At 47.4% G+C, this 23213-nt stretch overlaps 1 protein-coding gene across 1 annotated transcript in view; it reads left to right on the forward strand.

Annotated features, from left to right (window-relative positions):
* SPATA17 (spermatogenesis associated 17) overlaps positions 1 to 23213 on the forward strand; it is a 239796-nt gene that overhangs the window by 164002 nt on the left and 52581 nt on the right. The window contains exon 9 of the mRNA XM_006137342.5: positions 3204 to 3339. Coding sequence (XP_006137404.3) covers positions 3204 to 3339 — 136 coding nt within the window. The remainder of the gene's footprint in view (positions 1 to 3203; positions 3340 to 23213) is intronic.

Below are 23213 nucleotides of genomic sequence, written 5' to 3' on the forward strand. Positions count from 1 at the left end.
CAATATTCTGAAATGTCCGTTAACCCTCATGGAACAAGGGTTTACAGGAACACCAGAATAGCGCGCCTGTTATTTCAAAATCTATTTTGAAATAACGAGTGCACTCAAAAGACGTGGAATAGCTATTTCGGCATACTTCTGGTATCCCAAAATAGCGCTGCAGTGTAGATGTAGCCACAGACACCAAGGGGGGGGGCACTCACCATATGGAAGTTGAAGCCTATTCTCATCTCCCACCCTAATGCAGAAGAAGGAAACAGGAATGCTGAAGGACCAGGGACATGGGAGGAGCAGGCCCCCTGCCCCTGTACGTGCAGGCCCCCTGCCAAATAGAGCCCTCTGGATTCCGACTCTTCAGCACAGTCCCATTCTCTTCCCCCTGCAGGCTTTGTCCAGCAGGCATTATCAAGCTGCATTGAAGGGAGCGAGACAGGCAGAGAGTCTGGTCCCAGCAGCTATGACCACTCCTGTGCTGAAGGGCTCTACTGAGGAAGGACTCATAGGCTATGTCTACATAGAAGAGTTATTTTGGAAGAGAGTTTCTGGAATAGTTTATTTTGAAATAGCACATCTGCACACAAAACGTATATCAAAATAGCGCTTAGCTTTTTCGAAATAGCGCATCCGCACTGATTGGACACTGAATCACATTCAAGGCCAGCCAGAATCAGTTTAGGCAGGGCATCAGGTCAGTAGTTGCTTCCTGTGTTTGCTGCTTAAGGCTATCTGAGGGTATGTCTATACTACCACCCTACTTTGAAGTAGGGTGGTTAATGTAGTCAATCGAAGTTGCAAATGAAGCCCGGGATTTAAACATTTGCATCTTGCCGGGCACCGCCATTTTTAAATCCCCGGTAGTTCGGACTCCGTGCCCGCGGTTACACGCGGCACAGAGTAGGTAGTTCGAATTAGCTCTCTAATTTGAACTACCGTTACACCTTGTGGAACTACCTAATTCGAACTACCTACTCCGTGCCACGTGTAGCCGTGGGCACGGAGTCCGAACTACCGGGGATTTAAAAATGGCGGCGCCCAGCAAGATGCAAATGAAGCCCGGGATATTTAAATCCCGGGCTTCATTTGCAACTTCGATTGACTACATTAACCACCCTAGTTTGAACTAGGGTGGTAGTGTAGACATACCCTGAGTCTCGTGCTTAAAGGGACTCCCCTGTACAACCATTTTCCCGGTTTCCCTGCTTGCTTGCCTACCTCTCTGAGGGACAGCAAAGCATTTTCTCTTCTTGATCTGGTTGCCCTGCTTCAGGACACCACAGCACTCTCCGCCATGACTGACCACCGGGTCCACTTCACGGACATATATGTTGGGTGGTCAGGGAAGGAGCATAATGCATGTGTCTTCAGGAAGTATGTACCAGAAGCTGCACACTGGAACTTTCTTCCCCGACCACAACATCAGGTTCGGGGTTGTGGACATGCCTGTCTGCCTGGTAGCAGATGCAGACTATCCCCTGCAGCCATGGCTCAAGAAGCCATACACCGGCCACTTCAACCCCTCGTGATGGGCATTTAATGCCATGCTGAGCAGGGCTCACATGGTGGTCAAGGATGCCTTTGGTTTAAAGGCACGGTTTAGATGTCTCCTCGCCCGCCTGGACCTTGGGGAGCACAACATCCCACATATGGTGGCTGCGTGCTTATGCAACTTATGCGAATGGAAGGGAGAGGCTTTCTTGCCAGGGTGGGGGGTAGAGGCTGACCACTTAGGCAGGGCCAACGAGGAGCTGTGCATGGCTGCCATTCGGCAGGCCCATCAGGGGGCCATGCACATCTGGGAGGCCCTGAGTGAGAGCTTCTCCCCGGGGGACCAGTAACACTTTCCCCTGGTCCGTCCCACTGAGGGCTTCTGTTTCACCCTTCACTGTTGTCCCTCCACTTACCCCTCCCTTTCCCCCTTTCCTGTTGAAAAAATAGACACACCTTTTTTTTGGAAAAACTAAACACTCTGAATTGTACATAACTGCGGGATCAAAGAAACTAGGGAGAGACTGGGGAAAGAACCTGGGAGAGAGGAGGAGAGAGAGTGGAAGAAGAGGGGTGTTGAAAACCACAGGTGCGGGGACCTTGGTATCTCCAGGGGTGTGTGGAGGGAGAAGCAGGAGGGGGAGAGGGAGTGGGAGGAGAAGAGACAGCAGTAGATGGAGCAGAGGCTGGAGCAGGAGGAGGCATCGTGCTCGGCTCAAGAGAGCGCACATCAGTGCACAGGGAGCAGCCCTGCACAAGCAGTTCCTGCCAGCTCTCCCGCTGTAACTTCAGGTCCTCCTCGACCCAGCTGTGGATGTTTTGGTGCAGGGCCCAAAGTGCTGCCAGGTGCTGCCTCTGGTATTTGTCCATGAGACAGGTGCACCTGCGGAAGCCTCGGGTCTGGGAGGCTGTCCCGCTAGTGTTGACCGCCCTCCTGTTGCATCTTGTCCAGCTGTGGAAACAAAGAGTGATGTTCAGTAATCGCGGGGGGGGGGGGGGGGCGGACAGTGCCTGAAGCCCAGCCCCCATCTGTGAGCCGAGAGCAAGAGTTCTCTGCTCTGTTACAGGCGATTTGCTTAGAGCCAGGCCATGTGCACTCTGGCCATTTGGCCCAAATGTCTCCGGGAGTGGGGACTTTCTTGAGACTGTGGGTATGCCTGTGTGCCATGTGCAGGACTGCTGAGTGAGTGCATGTATGTGTATGTGTATGTGTGTGTGTATGTTCCCTGCCTCCTTCTAGAGGTGGCTTGTGGAGGGAGGGTGTCCCATCCTGGGATCAGGAGCATGGCAAGCCTCTCCAGATATCCTATGCCCAATAGTCCAAGGGTCCTCTGTGTCTGGTGTAGACACACCCTATAGTGAGTGAGAATAGCTGAATTGGGCCCTCAGGGTTTGGGATGTAATTTCTAAAACAAACTACAGTTTAAATATTTTGTTTATGCAAATGAATCAAAGTTACATCTTCATGTAAAAGTTTCCATTCCATCATATCATCACTGTATGATTCTGTAATGTGGCACCACTTCTTTAAAAAAGAAAAGAGCTCGGGAGAGAAAATACATAACTTCTATAGCTACACATGAAAAAGTTAGTGGAAAGTGTGTTGGGTGTATATTCTGCTCATCTCTTTTATTCAGTATTTATACCTTTGATTTACAATACTACCTCCTGCAGCCACAGTAGAGTAATAATAAATATACAAATATTTTATCTTTCAGATTTTTGCCATTTTCTTCATGTCATAAAAACCAGGACTATGACCCATTAATTCATACATCAAGCAAATATGGCCAAATGACTTATGGAATCAAACATTTCCGAGAAGAACACTATGAGAAATGGATAGCAAACAAGGTGAGTCACTGTAATATTAAGCAAAGTGGTAGTTTTCTAGATTGTTATTTTATTAAAATCTGAAAGCATTGGGCCTGGTCCAAAGTTTATTGAATTCAATGGGAACATTTCCAATAACTCTGGTGGGCACTGATCCAGGACTTCCAGCAGTATAATGGATTTGCCCTTTAAATGCCTGATTCTACAAGGTATTGAGCTTCTTCAACTCTCTTTGAAGTCAACTGAAGTTGAGGGGACTCAGCTCTTTCCAGGAGGTGCTTGACACTTTATGGAATAAGGACCTAAAGTTATTGGGGGAAAATGCTTCTGATAAATACATTGCTGGTAGTTTGTGCACAAGGTATCCTGTTTTATCTGCTGCTTTTTTTGATCTGGTAGAAGAATAAATATGAAACACTTAAGTGAACACAGCTGAAAATCTCAACAAAAAGGGAAACAAACTTTAACAAATGTTTTTCTTCTCCAATCATCTGCTCAGTTTTAAAAATGAGCAAAGATCTATTGTTTCCATAAGATAGTTTCATCATTGTCTAATTTGCCAAAAACCATATCCAGTCTTTCTATTTCCTAACACTATATGATGGGATGTTTCTCAAAACTTTTAATAATATATACATATCAGGAATTCAATACAGGATAAGATGTCAAAAGTTTAAAAGCTCCAATCGTGTAGATCATTAATCACAAAGTATGAAATGGGGAGTGGGGATGTTGAGAATTGAACATTTGCTTCTTGGCTATTTTTCTAAATTCTTGTCAGATTTGGCAAGCAAAAAATTCGATGTAATCTCCCAGTGGACTTACGTTAAAATGAGTGAAAGAAAATAAAGCTATCATATCTCAATTCCTTCTAAACCAGAGCCTGGTTCTGTCAATGGGACTTCTTTGTATCTGGGTTAGGAGAATTGGTCTTCTGGTCATTTGTACAAATTAGAGGCTCAGTGAGGATACAATTGAATAAATCAGAAAAAAAAAAATCTTCTAACAGTACTGGATGTTCATATCAGGTCTTTAAATAATGTCAGTTATAACAATGTTTAAGACATGTTTAATCAGTTTTCAAGCATGTTTTCCCTGTAAATGCGATAAGGAATCCTGTGGCACCTTATGGTGTGTCTAGACTACAGGGTTTTGTCAACAAAAGTGGACTTTTGTCGACAAAACTATACCTGTGTCTACACTGCCGCCAAGTTCTGTCAACATAACGTCGACAGAAATTGGCAGTTTTGTCGACGGTGGTAAACCTCATTCTACGAGGATTAACGCCTTCTGTCAACAGAAGGCGTTATTGTATCTACACTGTCCTTTGCGTCTACACTCTGATGTCGACAAAGCGGCTTGCTTTGTCAACAGAACTGGATGTAGTCTAGACGCTCTTTCTCGACAGAAGCTTTGTCAACAAAAGCCTGTAGTCGAGATGTACCCTTATGGACTAACAGTGGTATTGGAGTATAAGCTTTTGTGGGTAAAGACTTTCTTTGTCAGATGCAACATTTCCCTGTAAATGTACGCCCACACCTACAAAATCAAAAGCATATTTACACACGAGATAAAGTGTCAAGAACCCACAGTTTTGTAAATTGCTTTTCTGTTTTTCCAGTAAAACTTCTCTAAAGAAAGAATCATATTTGTTTTTTGTCTGCAATTACAGGAATGATACTGTAGCTAGCCAACCTTTAGTCTGTTAAAGACATGATTGCTCTCTCTCCCCCACCATCTCTCCAGTTTTAAAACAGTAATCCTCACAAATGTTTCAACTTGGCGCTGAACATAAGGGTGAGAGCAAAAGGAAAAAGGAATTCTTGATTTCTAAAATAATGTTGACACTACATTTTGTGTTTGCTATCAAATGTCTGATTTGGAAATTAAGATAATTAATAAGCAAAAAAAGTTCTTTCCCCAACTTTTACAGTCAACATAGTAAGACTGCAGTATTTTAACAATTATTTTTACTAAACTGCAGGTAGGCCAATACTTGAGTCCTTTAAAAAAAATCTGGATTTATTTAAAACAAAATGAGAGAAAGCAGCATTGTTTGAAGCCAGCAGGCATGGTGTCATAGTATAAATAGCCTATTTAAAAGCTTTTCCAAACACCTTTTTTCTGATATTCCTCAAGTCAGACCAGCAACAATTCTGCTTTTCTAATTCTGGGCATTTCTTGATCAGAGATAGGCAGACACATCAAACTGTATGTTTGGAGGTTTTATATGTCATATAAGCTAGAAACCTAGCTGAGACCACCAAACTCATTTTTATTTGTGATCTTAGACAATTTTCAACCTAAATCTCTGGAGGTGAACAGCTATATCCATTAACCCAGTATGACATTTAGCCTTCCAACTACCGATTCTAAATCAATATGAAGCTTCAATTAGGAGGCACTTACCAAAACAGGGAGCTAATAGGAAAGAAAATCAGTTTCTTGACCTACCTGCTGCTTTTACTAGTCATTATCATCAGGAAAGAGTGTAAAAACTCCATTCCTCACCATTTTTTTAGGGTAAAGGGCCCTATCAAAAAAGGTCCAAGATCAGATTTTCATAATCACTGCCTTTCAAAGAGGAACTCTTTATTTTTAATCACCATTTTAAGTGATCTACAAATTTATTTCTTGGATATATGATTATATTGTGCATCACTGTACTGTACACAAGATAATATGCAGGAAACTCTATAGGGCTATGTATACACTACAGAGTTTTTTAGGACATCCACACTGCAATCACTGAAAGAAAATCGAAAGAACGGAGGGATTTTTTCAACAGAGGTAATCCTTTATCTACAAGGAAGAAGCCTTTTTCCAAAAGAGCTCTTTTGGAAAAAGGCGTGTGTGGACGGGGAAGAGGGAGTCCTTTTGAAAGGAGGAAAGAGGAGAAAGCACAGGTGCCCTGGCGGCCACTCCGTCCATAGTAATCACATCTTAAATGCAAGATAGCATCCATTCAATGTGAACACTATCTTTTGAAAAAGAAGATTGCTTTTTCCATGCACTTTGGCAGTCTGGACACTTTCTTTTGGAAGAAGTTTTTTCGAAAGATTACCTTCCTCCTCCCCCCCCCCTCCCCCCGCATCCCCCTTCTGTTCTGAAATGTGATTTGTCCTTTTCATATGTGTTCATTTTTTTAATTGTATCCTTTGGTATATATGGTTGTGACTATTTTCTTCCACTATTTGATCTGAGGAAGTGGGTCTGGCCCACAAAAGCTCATCATCTAATAAACCATCTTGTTAGTCTTTAAAGTGCTACATAGTCATGCATTTTACTTCAGCTACACCAGACTAACACAGATACATTTCTATTACTATTCCGGAAAAGCTTCTTCCAAAAGAAGTCTGCAGTTTAGACATAGCCTGGAAGACACTTAACAAAATGGTAAACACCTTAATGCTGTCAAAAGTCTATGGATCTTTTTGATCTCAGAATCTGTTACTCATGCTTAACACTTAAATGATTTTCCTACTTGGAATGTATCAAATTTTATATGCAAACAGATTTATATGACAATCTGAGTCAGTGGTTGATTGCCCTTTTAGGATGTCCATTCAACCTATCACTGTAGCACTGCACTGGAGAAGGAGAAATACTGTTTTTTCTTGAAATGTGATCACCCATGACAGGCAAAGCCTACAAATTACACTAAGTACTCCCAAGAAATCACTTTGATGGTGAATGGTCTTCAAGTGTTAATGCAAAGTATGTTGAGCCTGTTCCAAGTAATCTGTTAAAAAACTAGTTTCCCTGTGTTATGTGTACATCGTATTTACTTTAAAAATTCCACAGACTTATACACAGGTTTGTATATACTGTTAATTTTTAAAAATCACAAAAAGATAAGAATTTGCCCATATAACTACTTAATATCCAATTGAGGCAAGAATAAACAATTAGAGTGAATATTAGTTTACTATATTTCCTCTTCAATGAACAAGATATAGTATAGCTCATCCTTTCTCAGAACATAATAGCAGTTGTTAGTGAATATGAGAACTTGATAGTTTTATTTCTGCTAGTAATATCTCAAAACTTGTCATCATACTCTAGGAACATTTCAAATATCTCAGCAAGTTAAGAGAAAAAATAGTGTTGTATTTACATGTTTTGCTGAAAGCATATAAATAGGCAAAGAGGAATATTTGCAACTATTATATATAAATACTTAATTTTGGTTCCCACATTTGTAAAACCTGTTAAATAATCGAATACAACTTTTTGACATCATATATCTAAAGCCTGTGTATTTTTTATTTTCATTTATTTATTTGCAAATGCTTTGGAATACCTTAGTCAGTATTTATATTACATGTGCACTTTTATTATTGAAAACCTATAAATCACCATGAATTTAATCTATAAGGATAGGTCTCAAATAGTTGGACGATCTGGAAATCAAATATACTAAAGATAATGTTTTGGTTGTCAAAACACTCATGTGATCATATACTGTATACTGAAACACAAATGCTAGCCTACAGCTTTTAATCTGAATTAGAATTAGTTTGCATATGCATTTTAGACAACTGACTTAATGGCATTTCATGTTTTGCTTGTTTGGGAAATTCAGGAAGTGACATTTTAAGATGTTCCTTGTTGATAAAATCTTTCCTCATATGCCTTATTATAGATGAATTACAACATGGCTGCAGCCCTGTTTCATTATTTGCACATGGATTTTTGCCCTAAATACAATTTTATTATCTACAAAGCATAAAATATCCAAGTACTCCAAAGAATTAATTTAGAGAACCTAAGCATATTGCACAGAACATAAAGTTGACCTTTACCGTCTACAGCTTCTGGAATAGAGTGGGATGTGGAACACATCATAGACTTAATGTGGCACAACGCTGTCTGCAGAAACTTGGGTGGGACTGTGACTGCCTGCCCATTGCACCCGATGATTGAATCTGCTGTCACCAGCATCCTGATAATAATGAACATTCAGCTTAACGACCGTGATTATGATTATCATAATTGATGTGCAAGTGCAGTGTGTGGGGATCATTACAGCTGAACTGTACAGCAGAGAAACATGCTTTAGTTATAGATAATTTTACTTTTATGCATTGATTGGGATAAAATATGCCTTTCAAGTTCAACAGGCCAGCTTAATATAATTTTCAGAAGGGTTCTACATATCTGAATTGATGATTATGAGCTTGCTGCAAAACAGCCATTCTAGCTGTTTGTTTTGAACAGTTCCATTCCATTAATAACAGCAAATAATTAAATAATTAGATATTTTGGAGGAGAAATATCTTGTGAGTACAGCCTGCATTAATCAAAAATCAAATTAAAAGTGTTTCAGATTGTGCTGGCCTTGCCTGTGCTAATAAAAACAGGATATGTAATTCACCACCAGTGAAGCTCCACTGAAAGTTGCAGCACTGGAAACTGTAGACAATGGTACAGGGGTATGGGAAAAACTCTCCACCGCTGTGGCACCTCCTGATGGTCTTTCTGGGAATCAGCTCAGGTCTGTTAGAAGGGCATCTCTTCCAATGGTGTCTCACTTGCATTTACTCCTTCTCTGTTGCCTCCACCATCCATAATCCACATCACTCCTCTTCTGGGCTCTGCCTCCTGCTGTGTCCTGCTCTGCTGCCTCCCCCCTCCCCCGCTCCTTTTCAGGGGAACCCACACTTTATCATCCCAGGGTGGGCAATAATTTTTGATGGGGGGCCACTCCTAGATTTTGATAAGTGGTCAAGGGCCGCACTCATCCATGATATTAATGGAAAAGGTGTAAGGTCTGGGTGCAGAAGGGTGCTTGGGATAAGGGATTGTGGTGCAGGAGAGGCTGTGAGAAGTTTGGGTGAAGAAAGAAGTTGTGACCTGCGACACAGGATTGAGGTGCAGAGATTTGGATTGTGACCAAGAGCAGGAGGGGGTTGTGACCTAGGGCATGGGATTGGAGTGCAGGGCTTTGGGTTGTGACCTAGGGCAGGGGACTGAGGTATAAGACAAGACTTCAGGGGTTTGGGGTTTTGATCTAGGGCAGGGGACTGAGGTATAAGACAAGACTTCAGGGGTTTGGGGTTTTGATCTAGGGCAGGGGATTAGAGTTCAGGGTTTGGGTTGTTATCTAGCACAGGAGGGGATTGTGATCTGGGGTAGAGGATTGGGGTGCAGGGTCTGTGAGGGGGTATGGGCTCAGGAGGGAACAGAGAGTTTGGGTTATGTGGGGGATGAGGGTAGGAGTGGCAGGGGGCAGAGGGCTGCAGGACCATGAGCTCTGTGAATAAGAGCCTGAGGGGAGGGGGGATTGGTGCTTCACATGCTGCCTTTTCTTGAAACAGGCACCTCCCATTAGCCAGAAACTGGCTAATGGGATTGTGCTGGGGATGGGAGCAGCTTGTGAAGCACCACTCTCTCCACCCACCTGCTCACAGTTTTGAAAAACAAAAAGCCCACCAGCTGCTTTTCTGAGCGGTGTGCAGGGGGCCGAGGCATGCAGGTGAGTCTGCCTGAGGCTCCCTGCTGCATGTGTGGGCCGGATCCAGTGGCTTGGTGGGCCAGATTTGGCCCACAGAGGGTGTTTTTCCCAGGCCTAATCCAGTCACTTTTCTCAGTGGTAAACTGCCATCTCTGGTTCAAGCCGCTGGCCTCAGTGGCAAATGACAGCCTTTCACTGACCCCTAATCTTAGTGGCAAATGGAGGTGGAGGGTATCTGGATGCCCTGCTACTCTGGGTCCCTACCCAAGGACCCTAGAGCTGGTATCCACTCACTACCAATTCACTGCCAACTCCTTTGCAGCTCTTTCCCTGAGCCAATTGCCCAGTACACCTAGCACCTTTCTGGCCCTTTGTATCAGGGCCTCACTCTGGGGCTACGTCTAGACTGCATCCCTCTGTCGACAGAGGGATGCAAATCAAGCAAGTCTAAATTGCTAATGAAGCAGGGGTTTAAGTATCCCACACTTAATTACCATAAACATAGCTGCCACTTTTTTTTTTAAAGGGAGCTTTTTTAGAAAATAAAACCGGTAGTCTAGACACAGATCTGTTGAAAATAAACCCTTTTTCGACAGATCCTGTAAACCTCATTTTTTGAGGAATACAGGATCTGTCGAAAAAGGGTTTATTTTTAACAGATTCATGTCTAGACTGCTGGGGTTTTTTTTCGAAAAAGCTCCATTTAAAAAAATGTGGTGGACATGTTTATGCTAATGAAACGCAAGATATTTAAATCCCTGCTTCATTAGCAATTTCAACGTGCTTGATTTGCATCCCTCTGTTGACAGAGGGATGCAGTCTAGACACAGCTTGGCAGTCCTCAGGCTGGAACACCCTATTGCTCCTTTAACACTGCCTTGCGGTGCTCTATCTAGGTGTGTTTTGGAAGCCAATCCTTCTCCCTTACCTTTCTGGGAGAGACTGTTCTCGGCTGAGCAGCCCTTTATAAATGGCATGGAGTCTGGTGGCACTTTAAAGACTAACAATTTATTAGGGTATTAGAGCATATGCTTTTGTTTATGCTCTAATACCCTAATAAATTTGCTAGTCTTTAAAGTGCCACAAGACTCCTTGTTGCTTTTGCTGAAACAGACTAACACGGCTACCTCTCTGAAACCTTTATAAATGAGATGCTCCAGCAAGCCTTCTGCTGATTGGCTCTCTTAATGTTCTCTTTCCTGATTGGTGGGTTCTGCACAAGTTTCCTATGACCTCCTTTAGCCTCTCCTCTTCCTGAGGGGGCAACTGTATCACAGGACACATACATTTTTATCACGGTTTTGTGTAACCTGCATTGCATTTGATAAATATTCACTACAGTTTCCTCCACTGTTGCCATCGGGGCAGAGTTACGGATCCAAATTTTGGCATGGTAGATAGAGTCATTAACAATTCATCAGAGACAGGATCTTTTTGTTTATTTTTCATGGTAATGATTTCCTTCACTTCACCTTGTAAAGAAATGCAGAAATCTGTGAACAAAAGCATGCACTAACTATATCATACATGTGATACATGTATAGATATATGCATACCCAAACAGAAGTGTGTATGTACTGTAGATGTGAGTTTGCATGATGTTATAGACGTGTATGTAAATCATAATGTATGTAGATACATTTGTTTACGCCAGGACTTAATTTGGCTTTTTAAAGCAAATCCTTTTCCCAAATATCCCAGCCTTGTTACTTGGCATAGTATCAGGCTGTAGGGCAGAGGTGGGTAATAAGCAGCCTGCGAGCCGGGCATGGTTCACCAGGGTTAGCCCCTAGCGGACTGCCAGACACTTCATTTACCTGAGCATCCTCAGAAACTGCCGCTCGTAGCTCCCATTGGCCACGGTTCACTGTTCTCTGCCAATGAGAGCTGTGGAAAGCAGCACAGGCAATCTTGATTGCAGTCTTTAAGTACCTACATGGGGAACAAATATTTAATCTAGCAAAGAAGGGTATTACACAAGTCAATGGCTGGAAGTAGAAGCTAGACAAATTCAGATTGAAAATAAGACATGTATTTTTAACAGTGAGATTAATTTAGCACTGGAACAACTAGCTAAGTGTTGTGGATTCTCTGTCACTGACAATTTTTTTAAAATCAATTCACCCTTTGATCATCTCGTTATTAAGCTAAATAATGGAGCTCCTTTAGTCGATCACCCTAAGACATATTTTCTAATCCTTTTAGTCAGTCTTGTGTCTCTTCTCTGAACTCTCCATTTTTCTAAATCCTTCTTGAATTGTGAACACTAGAACTCTACACAGCATTCCAGGAGTGGTTGCTCCAGTGCCAAATGCAGAGATTCCGCTGTTCATGCATCTAAGGAACAAATTAGGCCTTTTGGCCACAGTGTCCCACTTTGAGCTCAAATTCAGCTGTTTACCCACTGCAACCCCCAAATCTTTTTCGCAGTCACATCTTCCTAAGATAGAGTCCCTCATCCTGTAAGTATGTCCTATGTTCTTTGTTCCTAGATTTACAGTAGATATACATATTTACATGTAGCCATTACAACACATATTTTCTTGTATTCAGCAATCTAAACAGCTCTGAATCACTGTTTTCTCCTCTTCATTATTTAATTCTCCCTCAATGTCATCTGCAAAGTTAAATATTAAAATAAGGCAGTCCCCGGGTTACGCGGATCCGACTTATGTCGGATCCGTACTTACGAACGGGGCTTTTCTCGCCCCGGAGGACGCAGGCAGCAGGACCGCCCAGATGCACCGCGGTCCCACCGACCATGTCCTCCGGGGCAAGAAAAGCTGCTCCGCGTCTCCCTGGTCTTCTGGGGAGCAAAGCTGTGGAGGACGTGGGCGGCGGGACCGCACAGACGCACCACGGTCCCACCGCCTGCGTCCTCTGCGGCGAGAAAAGCCGCTCCGCGTCTCCCTGGTCTGCTGGGGGGGCCCCCCCAGCAGACCAGGGAGACGCGGAGCAAAGCTGCGGAGGATGCAGACGGCAGGACCGTGGCGCGTCTCGGTGGTCCCACCGCCCGCGTCTCCCTGGTCTGCTGGGGGGGGGCTCAGCTAGTGTACCCCTCCCCCAGCAGACCAGGCTTTTCTCGCCAACACCTGTGGTAGAGCAGCTGGGGCGCTGCCGGGTTGGTCCTGCAGCGCCACTCCTCGGCGCTACTGGACCAACCCGGCAGCAGCCCAGCTGCTCTGCCCCAGGCATCCTGATTCAGCCGCTGCTGGTCAGTTTCAGCAGTAGCTGAATCAGGACACCTGGGGCAGAGCAGCTGTGGTACTGCTGGGCTGGTCCAGTAGCGCCAAGGAACAGCGCTACTGGACCAACCCAGCAGCACCCCAGCTGCTCTGCCCCAGGCATCCCCAAATCAGCCGCTGCTGAAACTGACCAGCAGCTGACTACAGGAAGCCCGAGGCAGAGTTGCTCTGTGCCGGGCTTCCTGGAATCAGCCGCTGATCAGTTTCAGCAGCAGCTGACTTGGATACACCTGGGGTAGAGCAGCTAGGGTGCTGCCGGGTTGGTCCCCGCAGCGCCGAGGTGCAGCGCTGCGGGGACCTACCCGGCAGCACCCCAGGTGCTCTGTCCCAGGCATCCAGATTCAGCCACTGTTGAAACTGATCAGCGGCTGATTCCAGGAAGCCCAGGGCAGAGCAACTCTGCCTCGGGCTTCCTGTAGTCAGCTGCTGGTCAGTTTCAGCAGTGGCTGAATCTGGACGCCAGTTCCGACTTACATACAAATTCAACTTAAGAACAAACCTACAGTCCCTATCTTGTACGTAACCAGTGGACTGCCTGTATTAAAAAACGTTAAATGATGTAGAGCCAAGAGCAGTGAGACCACTGCTACTTGTATAATTTACAGCATCTCTTCAGCTTTTTCAAGCCTTGGACAGCCACCACCAGCTTGGTGATGGACGGACCTGGCACCCTGGGGACATAGGAAGGACAAAAAAGGCCCAGAATGTAGGGAGGCTCGGGGGCTCCTTCAATGGCGCAGTTCAGGGCCAGCTTTAGGAAGTGCGGCGCCCAATTTGAACTGTTTTGGCGGCTCCCCACCCCACCCAGGATTTTTTGTTGAGCAAAAAACAAAAACCACACCCACACAACAAACCACAACCTCACACAAATATCACATCAGAAGACCTGATCAAAATGTATATCAATGTAGCTGAACATTTTCAAAAAAAATGCCATCCTTTATTATGCAAAATTTTACACAAAATTAAATCAGTTTCCTTAAGTGTAGGTCAGATATTTTCAATCACAAACTATCCAATGTTTTCAATAAAGTTTGATTTTTAAAAAGTTACCAGAGAGTGTTGCAGTTTTCTGTTACATTGATTTACTTTTTAAATAGCAAAAATGGAGTCTTTGTTAAGAAAGTGTCAGTTCTGTGGTCAAATTCCAGTCCTTAGTGATTTCAGCACCAATGATTTCACTAGGTAATATGGTACCTCACCACCATTACCTCCTTTGCACTGCCCTTCAACACACTGCCTGCATGTTCAGTCCAAGCTCAGTCTACACAAGATTTTATCAATGATTTTTGCTCAAGCTATCACTGAGACAAGACAAGGACTCTCAATTGATTCTAGTCAGCTCTGCCTTTAAACACTGGATGTAAAGTGTCAGATATAATTGAGGACTCCCAAATAGACTCTACACCACCAGAAATGAAACCTGTTTCCATCTTCTGTGACTTTCAGTTAGATGTGACTCACTACCCTCTGCTTAGTGTTCAAGTTATGGTAGACCCTAAGCCAGGTCATATTTAGTTCAGGTCTTTTACCTTTTAATCATACAATATGGATAACAACATTTCATTCTCCCAGCTCCAAGTCTTAAGTGAATTTCAACCCAAAAGAGCTAAAATTGGTCACCTTGACACAGCAAGTGTGTCTACAGATCTCTGTGGCAAAGTAGGTTGTCTATATAAATAAGGTCTGCTCGTGAAACCTTTTCCTACAGTTGATTAACAGATGGCAGTAGATAGCTCATTCAGACCACTGGCTGATAATAGTTAGTCACCCTGACCAGTCATTAACCAGAGTACTGGACTCACCCTACTCTCTGTTGTCTCTATGGGTATGTCTACGCTACAGCACTAATTCAAACTAACTTAATTCGAATTAGTTAATTCGAACTAAGCTAATTCGAACTAGTGCATCTAGACCTAACAACTAGTTTGAATTAGCATTTTGCTAATTCAAAATAGCATGTCCACATTGAGTGGACCCTGAACCAAGGTTAAGGATGGCCAGAAGCAGTGCCGGCAGGGCATCAGGTTAGGCCTTAGAGCGTGGAGCTGCTGTCTCAGGCTAGCCGAGGGCTGTACTTAAAGGGACCCGACCCCCACCCGGGACAGACAGTTCTCAGGGGTTCCCCGCTTGCAAAGCAGTCCTGGCTTGGAGTGCCCTGAGTGCCCACACTCGGCACATCACAGCACTCGGCCATCAGCCCGGCTGCACTTGCCGCAGGCTGCCATCCGGGGGGGGGGGGTTAATCGGGGGGCTGCAGGAGAGCTTCCACCCCGAGGAGCCCGCAGACCCACCCCAGTCCTCCCCATTGGGGGCTCGTACCCCATTCCTCCCTCACCTCCTTCCACTTACCCCTTCCTAGCCCCTCCTTCCTCATGTACAAAATAAAGGACACGTGTGTTCAAAAATAGAAACTCTCTTTATTGAACAAAACTCAGGGAGACTGGGAAAAGGAGGTGGGAGAGAGGAAGAGAGAGGGTGGGCAACTAAAATGATCAGGGGTTTGGAACAGGTCCCATATGAAAAGAGGCTAAAGAGACTGGGACTTTTCAGCTTAGAAAAGAAGAGACTGAGGTGTGATATGATAGAGGTCTATAAAAGCACGAGTGGTGTGGAGAGGGTGCATAAGGAAAAGTTCTTCATTAGTTCCCATAATAGAAGGACTAGAGGACACCAAATGAAATGAATGGGTAGCAGGCTTCAAACTAATAACAGAAAGTTGTTCTTCACAAAGCAAATAGTCAACCTGTGGAACTCCTTGCTGCAGGAGGCAGTGAAGACTAGAACTAGAACAGAGTTTAAAGAGAAGATAGATAAATTCATGGAGGTTGGGTCCATGGAGTGGTATTAGCCAAGGGGTAGAAATGGTGTCCCTGACCTCTGTTTGTGGAAGGCTGGAGATGGATGGCACGGGACAAATGGCTTGGTCATTGTCTTCGGTCCATCCCCTCCAGGTTCTAGTGTTGGCCGCTGTCGGCAGACAGGCTACTGGGCTAGATAGATCTTTGGTCTGACCCAGTACGGCCATTCTAAGCTCAGGGCTCAGGGTCAGGGGTCTCACTGGACCACCCTGATTTTCACGCAAACCTGTCCTGGGTGGCCAGGCTGACAGCTATCCTGCCCTAGACGGCCACTTTCCTGTGCCTAGTGCGGAGGTCGTGGATGAGGTCCATGATCTCCGCACTAGACCAGGTGGGCGCCCACTTCTTGCAGATCTGGGCAAGCTCCCGGGAGCCGCCAGCCTGGTCTCGGGAAGAGGCGGAGGGCTGGGTGGCAGCGGGTGGCTGGTTCGTGCCATGCCAGGTGCAGGGTCTGCTGGCTGGGTGCTGGCAGGCTTGCACCTGGCACAGGCACCGTAGTCAGACCGTGCCCCTTTAAGAGCTCCGGGGCCGGGAGGGGGGCAGATGAGTTTCCCTGGTGGTGCCCAGAGTGGCCACCAGGGAAAGCTGGGGAGGGCTAGCCTCCCACTAGTTTGAATTAAGTGGCTACACAGCCCTTAATTCGAACTACTTAATTCGAACTAGGCGTTAGCCCTTGTAGAATGAGGTTTACCTAGTTCGAATTAAGCGCTCCGCTAGTTCGAATTAAGTTTGAACTAGCGGTTTGTATGTGTAGCGCCTATTAAAGTTAATTCGAACTAACGGCTGTTAGTTTGAATTAACTTTGTAGTGTAGACATACCCTAAAAGAGTATCATAAGAAGGAAGAGGAAGAGAATTTGTTCTGCTTGGCCTCTGAGGTTAGGATGAGAAGCAATGGGCTTAAATTGCAAATATTTAGGACCAGGTTAGACAGACATCTGTCAGGGATGAGCTAGGGCAACTCAACTTTGGAAGCCCCAGGGGCCACACTGATACTTACAGAACATGCTGAGGGCCTCAATTTAAGTGTGGTTTCATATGCACGCAAATATATAAAATAGCTTCTCTCACTCTGACAGGCATGAATACAAAAATTAAGGCAAGACTACACAACACACAGGCCCCATTTAAGTCAGTTCTGCTGATATTAATAAAATGCAATATTTACCCGATTTCTACCCATGTGACAGCATTTTTCATGAGCAATGACAGTCCAAGAATTTAACTACTAAAACATATCAACAGAAGATCATTACACTGACTGCTTTTTTGGTTTGGCCACATTTTGATCCCCACATAAGCCCAAACTGTACCGCAGGGCACAAACTAGCCGTGGGCAGCATACCAAGTTATTAATAAATATTTTATAAACCTTTCCCTTTTCTCTCTGCTGCCATGTCTCCTCTCCATCATCTCCCTTGGTGCCAGCTGCCCCCCAACTCCTTACCCTCTTCTGCTGTCCTGACTCCTGCCCTTCTCACTGCCCTTCTCACTGCCCTCAGCTCTCCTGCGACCTGCCCCCCTCCACCAGCCTTTCTCTCCCCCCCGTGCCCACTCCTGCAGTCGCCCCACTCTGATCATGTGAGCTACCTCTCTTCTAACACCTCCCTCTACACACCTGTCCTGCCTTTCTCCTCTGGTGCTGGTCCCTCCCCTGCAGGTATCTGCCCTTCTGCTTCACACCCAGAATCCCCTGGCATCTACACCTTCCCTTAGCCCTGCACACTCCTCGTGCCTCCCCCTTCCCTCACTGCCCCTGCCTCCTTTTTCCCTGATGCCCATCCTCTCTCTGCTCCCATTCCCTTCATGCCCCTGTGCCCTCACACATGCCTTGCTCCATCCCCACTTTTCTCATGCCCACCCCTTCTTTCAAGCCTTCTCCCAGCACCTCCCCCTCCAGCCCCCAATGCCCTTCCCCTCTCCTCTCCCAGCATCACCCTGTGCCCCCTCCCACTGACACTTCCCCTCCTGCCCTTTCCCTCGTTGTCTGTGCTTGGCTTCCTGGCATTTGTCTTTCCTCCACCCTGTCTCTTGGTACCTTCCCGCTCCCCCTCCGCACAAGCCCCTTTCTCTCCCACCGCTTCTCCCCCTCCGCACAAGCCTCTTCCTCTCCCACACCTCCCCCTAGTTGTCCCCCTCCCCTACTTTCTGCCTTCTGCGGGGCCGGACTCCAAACCGTGTGTGCCGCTGCCGCCACCTTTTCAGTTTCAAAAACCCGGGCATCTCCCCACCCACCTGCATGGTTGCAGCAGCAGCCAGCAGCGTGCGCAAGTAAGGGTGGGGAGCCCAGCCAGCCGAGCCGAGGGAGCCAACTTCTGGGTGCAGGGCGCGGAGCTCCCTTAGGCATGGGGCCTGATTCGGCCGAATCGGCTTAAGGCCGGCCCTGGCGCAGCAGATAAGGTACCCACAGTAGATAAGGATTTGAACGACTAGTCAAGTAATCATCTATCTGATAAGCAAAGTGAACACACTAGTTGACTAGTAGTTCCCCCCCAAAAAAATGCAGGAACGGGGAGGGGAGAAGAGGGCGTGCTTCAAAGTGGCAACGCTGCATGTAGCCGTGGGCCAGACCCCGAAGTCCATGCACTGCTTTGAAACTTTGCATGCAGCCCGGGGACAGCTGGGGAGTCCCCAGGCTACAGGCAGCATTTCAAAGTGACAATGCCATATGGAGCCTGAGATCATCTGGAGACTCCCCTGCTGACCCTGGGCTCCACATGGCGCTGCTGCTTTGAAATGCTGTGTGGAGCCTAAAGCCGGGCTTCCCAAGGCATGTCAAAGCAGCAGCACTGCACGGAGCCCGGGGTCAGTGGGGGAGTCCCCAGCTGATCCCAGGCTCCACAGGGTGCTGCTGCTTTGAAATGCGTGGGGAGAACGGGGCCAGCAGGGAACTGCCCCACTGGTCCCATGTTCCTTGCAGCACCTTTGCTCTTGAAGTGTAGAAACAGCCTTGGGGCTGTTTCTACACTTCAAAGGCAAAGGCGCCTTTATCTGCTAATTGAATAGTCGATGCAAATCGCATCAACTAATCCTCACCTAGCCCCAAAATCTTACAGGCCTGTCTTGGGGTGACTTCTCATGCCCCCTCCAGTGGGCAGGGATAGGACCCCGAGTCCCTATGTCAAGTCCCGTTCATGCAGGGCCCACTGACCCGAGATCAATAAACAAAGTCACTGGCTGGCCCTTTAAGGCAGAAGTTGTGCCGGCGGGTCACGGATATGGTGGGGCTGCACCCCTGGTAGGGAGACCTGGGCCCACCCTGCTCCACCAGGTCTCAGCCCAGGGCCCTATGAGTGGTAGGATGGCCCACCACTCCCTTGGCAGGGAAATCCCACCAAAATGCGCCGAGGTTCCCGGGGTGGGAGTGGCTGCTCCTGCCCCTGCCCTGATCCACTTCCTACCCTGTCTGTCGGGCCCTCTTCCCATGTACCTGCAGGATCCTCCGCATTCATGGGGGCGACTTCTCCTCTGTGGCTGACTCCGGCGATGTCCCAACTGGCCCCGGCGCCTCCGCTGGCTCCTCCTGGGGTCGCTGGTGGATGCTGGTCAGGAACTCCCTTCCTAGGTCCTTCCCTTCCGGCCTCCAGCCCAGACTGAGCCTCTTCCCAGGCTTTTTTAGCTGAGCTTCAGCCAGCCTGGGCGTGTTCAGTAGAGCTGTGGGAGCAGGGCCTCTGCAGCCAGGTATCCCTGTCTGAGCCCTGCGAGGTTAGTGCAGAGCTGCTTTGCCCCGTCACATACCCTCCCCCTTAAGAGGCTCAGCAAGGGGGGCATTGCCATTCCCTCTTCATCAGTCCTTGAAAAAAAGTCTGCGTTAGCGTGGGCCTTTCCTGGGCGATGCGCCACCTGGAAAACAAAAGGCTGAAGCAACAGGTACCAACACGTGACCTGCGCATTAGAGTCTTTTATGGCATGGAGCCATTTCAGTGGTGCATGGTCAGTGACCAGTGTAAATTGACTCCCTAGAAGGTAATACCTCAGGGTCTCTATGGCCCATTTTACCTCGAAGGCCTCCTGTTCTTTCGTGGAAAGTACCTGGTCTCCCGCGGTACTTTCATGGAGTACCTGGTCTCCCCCTGGTCTCAGCTTACAACTGAGAAACAAAATGGGGTGTTCTTCACCCTCAACTATTTGGGACAGAACAGTCCCCAATCCTATCCATGAGGCATCAGCCTACAAAATAAATGGTTTATCAAAGTCCGGCTGGATGAGCACAGGTTTCTGGGCTAGCTGCGCCTTCAAGATCTGAAAGGCATCACAGTCTAGGGTCCACTCAATGTGGCACGACCGAGGATTCTTTGTGAGGTCTGTAAAGAGTGCTGCTGTGGTCACAAAGTTCAGAATAAAGCGGCAGTAATATCCCGCCAGTCCCAGAAATTGCCGCACCTGCTTCTTCGTGGTGGGCATAGGTTAATCGAGGGCCTGGCATGACCTAATCATTCTCAGAGCTCATTCACTCGGGGCATCGGGTAAGCATCAAAGCGGGAGACGGCGTTTACCTTCCTGAAGTCAACACAGAACCTAACTGACCCATCTGCCTTCAGTACCAGGACTATGGGGCTCCTCCATTCACTCCAGGATTCTTCTGCCATGCCCAAAGCTAGCATTTGATCGAGTTGTTTCCAAACAGTGTCCCACAGCTTCCTAGAGAGCGGGCGATGGTGATCCCATACCCTCTACCTGGGGGGATAGTGATGTGATGGCACATCAAGCTCGTCTTTCTGGGCTTGAATGACAGGACATGGGGGAAGTCACTCAGCAACCTGCGGAGTTGTACCTGTTGCTCTGGATTGTGATCTGGGCCAATGTCGAGGAGCGATGGCGCAGGGTCTTTCTTTGCTGACGGCTCCAATTCTGGCTCCATGGGGCACGGTGTAATCATCAAGGCCTCTCATTCCTTCCAGCCTTTGAGAAGATTTACATGGTACACCCGCAACTCTCTCCTCCTTCCTGGCAGCCGCACTTCATAATCCACCAGGCCCACCTGTCTCACCACCTCAAATGGTCCTTGCCATTTAGCTAGGAGCTTGGATTTCAAGGATGGGAGCAATAGCAACATCTGGTCTCCTGGCTGGAAGATCTGTGTCCTGGCACCACAGTTATAATGAGCAGACTGGACCTCTTGGGCTTGGTGTAAATTCTCTTGTGCTAAGTGGCCCAATTCCCGTAGTCGGTCCCGTAATCACAGGCTGTACTGCACAGAGCTTCGAGCGGTAGCCTCTTGCTCATCCCAGGTTTCTCGGACGATGTCTAAAATCACTCAGGGCTGTCGCCCATACAGAAGCTGAAAGGGCAAGAACCCCATGGAGGCCTGGGGTACTTCTCTTACCGCAAACTTCAATGCTGGCAGCATCTTATCTCAGTGGCAAGTGTCTTCCTCCATGAACTTATGCAGCATCGCTTTTAAGGTTCGTTTGAAGCATTTCACCAACCTGTCCATCTGCAGGTGGTAAACCTAGGTCCTGAGAGTGCGGATATTCAACAACCAGCACAGCTAAGCCATGAGTTGCAACATCATATTCATCCCCTAGTCTGTGAGGATCTCTCGGGGCAGCCCAACCTGGGAAAATATCTCTAACATCTCCTCAGCAATGACGCGGGCTGTAGCCATTCGCAACAGGACTGCTTGGCTACGTCTACACTGGCCCCTTTTCCGGAAGGGGCATGTAAATTTCACCAGTCGTCGTAGGGAAATCCGCGGGGGATTTAAATATCCCCCGCGGCATTTAAATAAAAATGTCCGCCGTTTTTTTCCGGCTTTTAAAAAAGCCGGAAAAGAGCGTCTACACTGGCCCCGATCCTCCGGAAAAAGTGCCCTTTTCCGGAGGCTCTTATTCCTAGTAGGAATATTTAAATCCCCCGCGGATTTCCCTACGACGACTGGTGAAATTTACATGCCCCTTCCGGAAAAGGGGCCAGTGTAGACGTAGCCCTTCTGGATACCATGTGGCATAGTCCACTCCCACTAAAATATATTTGTGTCCAGTCTGGCTCCTTTCTAGAAGGCCTACCAAATCCAAGCCAATCCACTCAAATGAGGTTCTCACTACAGGTAATGGCACCAGGGGGCCCGTGGGATGCTTGTGGTACTGGCACTCTGGGCACGATGCGGCAGTACTCTCATACCTTGTGATGAATTCCCAGCCAGAAGAACCATTGCGCCACTCTATGCAGTGTCTTCTCCCTGCCCAGATGGCCTGCCCAGGGTACAGCATGGGCAAGATGCAACAGGCCCCGACGGAACTGGTGTGGGACCAGTAGCTGGCACACTTCTGCTTGGGTCTAGGGATCCTGGGCTAGGTAGTAGAAGAGGTCTTGTTGCACCTCAAAGTGGGGCTCTTGGGGATGACATGGGGGCAGCTCCCCTCCCCCGGGAGGCTAACCACTTGTTCCCAGGATCGACTAAGTGTTGGGTCATTCCATTGCTCTTCTAGGAATTCCCCATCTAACTCTAATTCGAGTGGTTGGGGTTCTACTGGGGTACTGCTTGGTCTTGGTGTCGGTCTACAGGGTGCGTGGGTCTGAGAGGATGCTTCCTCTGGGTCGGCCTCTGGTGGCCTGCCTACCAGGACTCAGCGGTCCCATCAAGCTAAGATGGTGCTCGCCATCCAGGCACTTCCTTCCTAACTTGGTAAACCCTGGCCAGTCCCACCTGAGGACCACTGGATATGATAAATTTGGGGCCATCACAACTTGCCAACATGCCCCACGCTGCCCATCTTCTAACCTCACTCAGGTTGTTGGGTAGGACCTCACATCACCATGAATGCATAACATCTGTACTGGAGATCCCTGCTGGTTAGTCCTGGACACCACCCCAGCCCAGACAATGGTTTGGCTGCAGCCAGAATCCATTAAGGCAGTGGTGGGGGCCCCATTTACCTGCATGGGCACCACTATCTTGGCTCCATCCCACTGCCGTGCCCTCTGTCTGGCCACCAGCACATGGCCATAGTTACAATTCCAGAAGGGCCACTCCTTCTGAAGTTGCTCCATCTGGCCGCATTCATCGCCCTGAGCTCGCCCCGGTTCTGGGGTCTGAGTATGTGGTGGGCCCTCTGAGCCATGCGGGGGGCCGGCCGGGTTCCAGGGAACACCCACGTGGCTTCATGGTCACACAGTCTCACCATGGGATGGGTATATCCCCTGTGTGCATTGGGCTCACTCTCCCATCTGGCTTGGGTTCTGCTCCTCCAGCCAGTTCCACCTCTGAGGGCCCTCTCGCTTTGATCCTAGGGTCCTGGCTCTGTCCGCTGCCATAAAATTATTAAAAAAAAAACGGCCCTCTGGAGGGCCTTTAGGTGGTGTTGCAGCACCTGTTCTTGACCCTCCTCTG

This window comes from Pelodiscus sinensis, chromosome 3 (genome assembly GCF_052426305.1).
Source record: "Pelodiscus sinensis isolate ZL-2025 chromosome 3, ASM5242630v1, whole genome shotgun sequence".
Lineage (NCBI taxonomy): Eukaryota > Metazoa > Chordata > Testudines > Trionychidae > Pelodiscus > Pelodiscus sinensis.